Source organism: Cryptotermes secundus, unplaced genomic scaffold, assembly GCF_002891405.2.
Source record: "Cryptotermes secundus unplaced genomic scaffold, Csec_1.0 scaffold933, whole genome shotgun sequence".
NCBI lineage: Eukaryota > Metazoa > Arthropoda > Insecta > Blattodea > Kalotermitidae > Cryptotermes > Cryptotermes secundus.
Genome location: NW_019723316.1, coordinates 602,743 through 610,478, shown reverse-complemented (window position 1 = coordinate 610,478; position 7,736 = coordinate 602,743). Strand labels below are relative to the sequence as shown.

General features: G+C 41.5%; 1 protein-coding gene across 3 annotated transcripts in view; it reads right to left on the bottom strand.

Annotated features, from left to right (window-relative positions):
* Nucleotides 1-1,736: 1,736 nt before the first annotated feature.
* The window catches only part of LOC111861846 (insulin-like peptide receptor), a 122,841-nt gene continuing 116,841 nt past the window's right edge, over nucleotides 1,737-7,736 (bottom strand). For all 3 annotated transcript variants that reach the window (XM_033750470.1, XM_023846758.2, XM_033750471.1), the window contains exons 4-5: nucleotides 2,154-5,468; nucleotides 1,737-2,042 (exon numbers count right to left, since the gene is read on the bottom strand). In XM_033750470.1, the coding sequence (XP_033606361.1) occupies nucleotides 2,027-2,042; nucleotides 2,154-5,468 (3,331 nt within the window). In that variant the 3' untranslated portion in view covers nucleotides 1,737-2,026. The remainder of the gene's footprint in view (nucleotides 2,043-2,153; nucleotides 5,469-7,736) is intronic.

Genomic DNA, 7,736 nt, shown 5'->3' with positions numbered 1-7,736 from the left:
CGTCACTGGACGATTGATTGAGTGATTGAGGCTAGCTCTTTCTAAGGGACCCAACAGAATAGGCGTTTTCCTTCACCTGAGGACGGAAACAGATCCAGTTTCCGAAACGTCGTGTTTTTATTATCTTAGAAACCAGGACGATGGATAAAGTACAAAAACTCAATATATCAGTGTGTTATACACCATCGTCAGAATCCTATAGTAACTACTTCCAAAAACCTAGTATATTATAACACCTTAAAATTTGTTATGAAACTACAAAGAGCTGGTTTTTTTTTTTTGTTTGTTTTTGTTTTTGTTTTTTACTTTGTTAACCGGTTCCACGGCTCTGCGCTTCACGACGGCCGGTGTGTCGCTTGCTGCGAAACGCATACACATTTTGCCGATGAATAAGAACTTGGAATGAATGGAATGAATGGAAGTGATTCACTTGTGGACCTCCTGACGTCATTATGTTTCACGGCGAGCAGTGCGATTCATGCGTGGAACTTTCTTTATGATTTGTCAGCAGTAGGCAGCAGTTATCAGCTCCATTAGCCATTTGTTCTCGGAGTTACTGAGCAGTGCGTTACGTCATGGTGCGCCATACTTTAGAGCAACATGTATTTCTGTATGACGCCCAAGCGAAATACTCATCTGCTAGAAAGTGTCGGCGAAAATTTCGACGTAAATTTCGTGATGAAAGAGTTCCCATCAGACAAATATTTCACAATCTGGTGAATAAACTTAGAACAACGGGACTCTTAATATACAACAAACAAAAACATAAGCGCCGAGTGCTTACTGAGAAGTTCGATGACATAGGGGCCAGGCTTGAGCATACACCTAGAGAATCACCGAAAACGTCTCGCTCAAGAAACTGGGGTGTCGAAGTCTTGTGCAAGAACGGCAACACAACTGCTGAAGCTTAGACCCTACAAAACATTTCCAGGCCTCGCAGCTGCGCGATCCAGTTAGCAGGGTTCATTTTTGCAGTTGGTTTCTTAAGGCTGTCGGCGAAGGAGAGATCGATCCGCAATTAACGTTCTTTTCTGATGAAGCGAGGTTTCACTTGCAGCGATACGTAAATACGCAAAATGATCGCTGCTGGAGTTCACTGAATCCACATCTAACTCACGAAATCACGCTCCATCCAGTGGAAATTGGTGTATGGTTTGCTGTATGTGTATGTGCAAGAGTTGTCGTACCTGTGTTTTTTAACGAAACAATTGCGAAAGATATGCGTAGGTCATTCTCGGGCAATTCTTTCCAGAGTCAACAGAAGAAGAAAGACTTTGGTTGGTTTCGGCAGGACTCAGCTACTGCCCACTACATGTACTGTATGTCTATGCAGGCTTTGTCCGATGTCTCCGGTGATAATTGGCCAGCAAGTTCACCTAATTTTATTCCATGTGATTTTCTCTTCTTGGCTTGTTTCAAGGAAAAAGTTTACTACATTAACATCCGAAAGGAAGAACTAAAAGCAAATACTCGTAGGGAAATTACAAATATTCCTGTAGACCAGATTGAAAGGGTAAATCACAGCCTCTTCCGCCGGTGCGAGGTATGTCTACGTGTACAGGGACGAATTTTCAACACCTTCTGTGATCTGTGAATTGTAACTACTTCACTTTAAAAGTTATCGGCCCTCAGCTATGCTGATTAATCGGCAGAATTCGTATTCAAACCACAAGTGGTGCCCCGGCCGCCGTGAAGCGCAGAGCCGTGGAACCGGTCAACAAAGCAAAAATTCTCCCTGCATATATCACCATGTTTTAATAGGTATTCATATCAGTATAGCCTTTTTGTTAATTAAAACAAAACAATATTTTGTTAAAATTAAAGGAAAATATCATTTTACCAGTTTGATCTGCCTCCCATGCAGGTATTTCAACTTTCTGTATTGACTCCTGTGCAGTAACGGCTGCTCGCCACTGGTATAAATATTTCTGTTTCATAAATATATGACATTGTGTACCTTCAATGGCAGGTCCAGAATTTCTGAGCTGTTGGTCGTTAAGAGGTACACAGGAACCATCATAATCTATTAGTTGCCAAAATCACTGTAAACAAATAAAAATGAACTGCTCGAAACTCTAAATAACAATGTAATTATATGATGTTTTTACTGTGTGAGAAATTATATAGTCAGGAATAAATATTTTTTTTTTTACCCCAAGATGTATTCATCAGCATTAAATCTTGAAGTTCGCTTACACATATTTAAATAATGAGGTTCAGCAATACTGGAACGACTATTATTAGGTAACGTTTCCATATTAGAATTCACGCTCGCAGATGTCCTTTTTTCAGGAACAAGAGAATTAAATTCACCACTTAACAACGGAGAGTCAAATCTTTCAGTTCTTTCACAAGACTGGAAACAGCTCGTATCTTCGAATATATCTTCCTCAAAGAAGGACCTTGTTCTTTGTTGATACCATGTACCCCTCAACTCGTGACCCGTTTGGCTGTGGTAGAATGATGATTGTCTGAACTCATCTCCCACCTCAGTAACGGATTCTATTATACCGACAAGCCTCAAGAAAGTAGGTCTATTTATCGGTCGCTTTTGCCAACATGCTATCATAAGCCTGTACAAAATATCTGGACAACTGTCAGGTTTTTCTAGCAGCTCGCCTCTTAGGACAAATTGTAGAACTTGTTCGTTGGCAAGTCCTTGATATGGTTGTTCGGCAAGGGTTGATATTTCCCATAATACAACACCATAACTCCATACATCAGATTGATTCGTGAATATTCCATCCGCTAGACTCTCTGGCGCCATCCATCTGACTGGTAGCAAACCCTTGTTTCCTTTTCGATAGTAATCTGTCTCGTAAATATCTCGCGCCATTCCAAAGTCCCCGATTTTGACCGTCCCGTTTTCTGACAGCATACAATTTCTTGCAGCCAAGTCTCTGTGGACAAACTTACTAGCTTCAAGGTATGCCATGCCGTCAGCAATCTGCGCAGCCATCAGTAATATACGAGAAAGATTAATGGGAGACGGGACCATATTTCTGGCTTCTCTCAGAAATGTCTTCAAGTCTCCAAGAGCCATAAGCTCCATCACCACGAGAGGAGGTTGGCCTCTAGAAACCACTCCAAAGAGTCTCACTACATGATGCCCACCGGTGAAAGACTTCATCACCGAAGCTTCAGTAAGGAATTCAATTCGCTCTCGAACAGTAGCCTTTTCATCCACAGTTTTCACGGCACAACGAATGTTCGCCGGCCAAAGAATTCCCTCATATACAATACCGAAAGAGCCCTTACTAAGCATCCGCACCAGCTCTATTTTGTCTCTTACAATTTCCCACTCGTCCGGCTCGTAAATAGCGAGACTCACGTATTCTGGGTTTGGTGACGTCACAATAGTCCTAAAAGCATTCTCTTTCATTTTCCTCCACAGAAAATATGAAAGACAAAAGAGAAGAATCGAGGAAATAATAATCACTGATAGGAGAACGAAAATCTCGGGACGGCGAGACGCAGTCTGAATCTCTCTGTTCACTGTGAACGTCGCAATATTTGTGTATTTACTTTCACCTGCGAGAGACGTGGTTTTAATACGCAGGGCATATTTTCCTGGAGCCAAGTTGCTCAAAACAAACCAATTTTTCCCCCTCTCAAACTGAAGTTTGGTCACACACACCACGACAGGTTTGATATTTATTATATCGGTCCTTCTATATTCCACGTGATATGTTACCACAATCCCATTCGGACTTGAAGGTTCCAACCAAAACACTCTCACAGTCCCCGATGCAACTGTGACTTTAACAGAACTTGAATCTATGTGATCTGCAGTTTCCAGTTTCCGAGTTCGAGCTGTAATGAGACTGGCTGGACTGCACTGTTTATCATTCCACTCAAAATCAACTTCTCCGGAATGGTTCTTCCTGCAGACTACAACCTTCATAGTATATTTGGAAAAATGATGAAGATCCTTGATGACTACAGTTGTGGTATTTCCTTCAGATCTCTGCATGAAATGACCATCCGCAAGATCAACAGAGTCATATATCCCTCCTCCATTTCCGTACAATCGAGGGCTGTATAGAACACTATAGATTGAATTTTCCTTGTCGCAGGAATCTTCTTCATTAACAGATTCTTGGGTGTATATGACATTAAAGCTTGAGTCGTCGTTGGATATACAAGTTTCACGAGATACTGGTTTGCAACAGGAATCCGTCGGTTTAGATTCGTCATACAATAACTGATTCTCTCCATTTTCTTTTTGATATTCTAGAGGCAACTGACAATAGTCTCTCTGGTCTAACAATTTGGCGTCATCAAAATGACGCCAACCTACTATAATATAATGAGATATTTCCCCGTTTGGAAACAGAGGAGGTTGCCAGTGTAGAATTATTTCTGAACTTGAATTAGAGTAAGCTATGATGCGTCTAGGAATGGAAGGTCTGTCTGGATAAGTCCTGAAATATTGAATGGAGCTCCTTCCCTCTTCCGTAGCCGACGCCGTCACGTACGATTTTACATAGTAAGCATATAGAGTGAAGGGTTTCAGATGGGTGACGTTATGGCACATTCTGGTAGGAGTTGCTGATTGGTTGGTAGTGAGGACAACGTAAGCTACTTTCCATTTATCAACTCCACAGGCGTCATTGTCAGTTTCAAGGGTCACATTTCTGACAGCAGTTTCCATGTAGTGTACTGTGTAGCCTAACAGTGTCCCACGCCCTCTGGGGACGTGGAAGGGATCCCACTGAATAGTTACGGATGTGGAATTGATCACCACCGAAGACGCATTCATTTTAATTACGATGCAAGTAACTTCGTTGCCGTTGGATTCGTATGAAATTTCATCTGCGCTGTTGTTGTGAAGCCCAGCAATATCTCTCAGTTCGTCTATTTCTGCGATGCATAGTTTTGGATTGGAGTGCAGAGATATGGTGCCTTTCTCAATAGTAAAATTTCGAGGGCGGGCTTCCCAATTCCACAGTTCTTGAAGATTATCATTGCCCACTATGACTAATGCAAACTTATCACTTTCAAGTCGCAGTCCGTGAATCACTTTTAGTTTCTTAAAGAAATTAAGGGTTACCAGTGGGTACGAGTGGGAGATCTTCAAGTAGCCGCTAATTTCTTCGATTGCGTCAAAGTTATTTTCTAATTCCTCAACCACTTTATTTCCCATCAGGTGGATCGCCAAAGAACCGTTGACGTAAGTACAACCGTTGAGGCTCTGTATATCATAGATGTTCTCAACTGGGATCCGAGTCGCATTGCCACAGATTTTCCGACAGTGATCCACACAAGCTTCACACAGCTGCTTGCCGCCACTGTCGGTGTACGTCTGATAACCCTGAGGACATGTCAGGCTGCACGTTCCGTTGAAGGGAATCCAGGCCTTGTTTGGGAGACCTGCACGAAGATCTCTCTGGAGATATGGAGGTGGTGGTACGGTCGAATTACGACACTCCTCTTCAGTCACGCAACGTCGGCCCACGAATTCAAACCTGTAAAAAAAAAAAATCTTTATGTCTCAACTGAAACGTCACTCCATGCAGCTCTTCTTGAGAAGCCAACAGACCTTAACTAAGTATCCGCCTTTTGCTGATAAAGGTGAAATATATTACTTGAGCAATACGCCAAGAAGATCTGAGGGAGTCAAGGTACAGCTCTACCACTCTCGACTTCGGCACTAGATTGGGGGGGGGGTCACATTCACGCCCCTCCAGCGCCAGACTGGACGCTGTGGAGAAGAGACAAATCTTGCCTTGGCGGGAATCAAACCCTGGCCGTCCAACACATAGTCCGTCGCTATATCAACCGATCTGTCACGGCTCCCACCTTTTACACGTACTGACACAAGAATCTGTTACTGCAACCAACACTGAATCACTAGGCATTAAGTCCATACCCTCAAACATGCTTGTTTAAGATTAATTTTAATATTATCCTTTACGCGTGCTTTTTTTCCCCAAAATAGTTCTTTAGAATCATCTCTGTCATGCTGATAAATGTCCCTCCTTTGTTTTTATTAGCGAAATAACATGCGGGTGAGCATCAATCATAAAACCCATATGTATTTGTTTGCACCCTCCTGATGCTTCCTTCACTCCCTTAGATCGAAACATTCTCCTGAGCGCCGCTTTGTTACTCCGTTTTAACTCATGGTCTTCATTTACGCAGAAAGTTCACGTTTTACGCCCCACATACGCGGTAAGAATAATTGTTTCGTTTCAGATTTGTATAATTTATTTTGACCTTTATGTCTTTAGAAAACAAAACAAAAATTCTGAAGTGAATGGTGCCAAGCATTTTCGAAATAATCTACTTTTCATTCTTGAAGAATGTAATGCTGATTTATGACGAAGATTACAGTTCCCGGCGATGAAACTGTCTACTGTCAGGAACATACACGTACTCGTACAAGGGAAAAAACTGCGGGTCGAATTGGATAGTAGATATCGATATTTATACTTTATATCGAATCAGATAATGGCTGATAATACACTCTATTACTCATAGTGACACTAGCATTCAATGTAGGACCCTCTTTTAAATAGGGCATTTGGTCGTAGGAAATGTATAGATTTGGAAAAGGACTCAAGGGGGCGTTCGGGAAAGGCAATAATCAGTTTCTGCGGGCATTCGCTGAAAAACAAAGGGTGAATTATGTAGCAAGTATCACTTTTCTAAACTATTCCTTACAAAATACACAAGATTCTCTGGAAACAACACACGTAATTCTGAACTATTCCTTACAAATTACACAAGATTCTCTGTAAACACACGCAATTCTAAACTATTCCTTACAAATTACACAAGATTCTCTGGAAGCAACACACGTAATTCTAAACTATTCCTTACCAATTACACAAGATTCTCTGGAAACAACACACGTAATTCTGAACTACTCCTTACAAATTACACAAGATTCTCTGGAAACAACACACGTAATTCTAAATTATTCCTTAGAATAAAAACATAAATCTCTGGAGATAACATATTGTAATGGATCTGATCAACGCGTTGCCAGGCAACAGCTCTGTAAACACAGCCCAACACGCAATATACTAGGAAGCTGCGTTTTCTGCAGTTCCGACCGACGCACCAGTAGACTGGCTGGAAAGTCTTCACGTGATATACGTTCATTGTAGGTACATGTCCGTTCCGCGGCTGTATAAGTAAGTGACAGAATTCGTTCAGGACAGTTATGAGTAGGGCCCGGATCTTTATGCGCTACAATCACTTAAAATATGCGATTAAAAGCGGGAAAATATGCACCAAAAATAAAGCAATATGCACTTAAGAAACAGGTCGCTTTATTCAGACTCACCTATTTACATGTATCATTCACTGCAGAAAGTAGCATCACAAGAGGCAACTAGAAGTCTTTCAGTGTTTTCTGGAGACAAACTGCGTCTATTGTCCGTCAAAATGAGTTTATAGGCTGAGAATGATCTTTCTACATCAACTGACGTGATTGGACAGTATTTATACACTGGCGCCGAAGGTTCGGAACATTCATTTGGCAAAGATACCCTAATTCCACTCAAGTACTGACTAATTGACTGAATCTTTTTTAGTCCTGGGTTCGATTTCAACACCTTTTATAATATGAATTTAATCTTCTCTCCAATTTCTCCTGGAGCGGAATTCAGTGATCAAGTTCCTTTCTGAACGAGTTCAAGTGAGTCGTGAAGGAGTGCACCACAAGATTCTAAGCTCTCAATGGCTTTTGAAACTGTAGAAAAATGTGCATGGACAAAATTCATGTC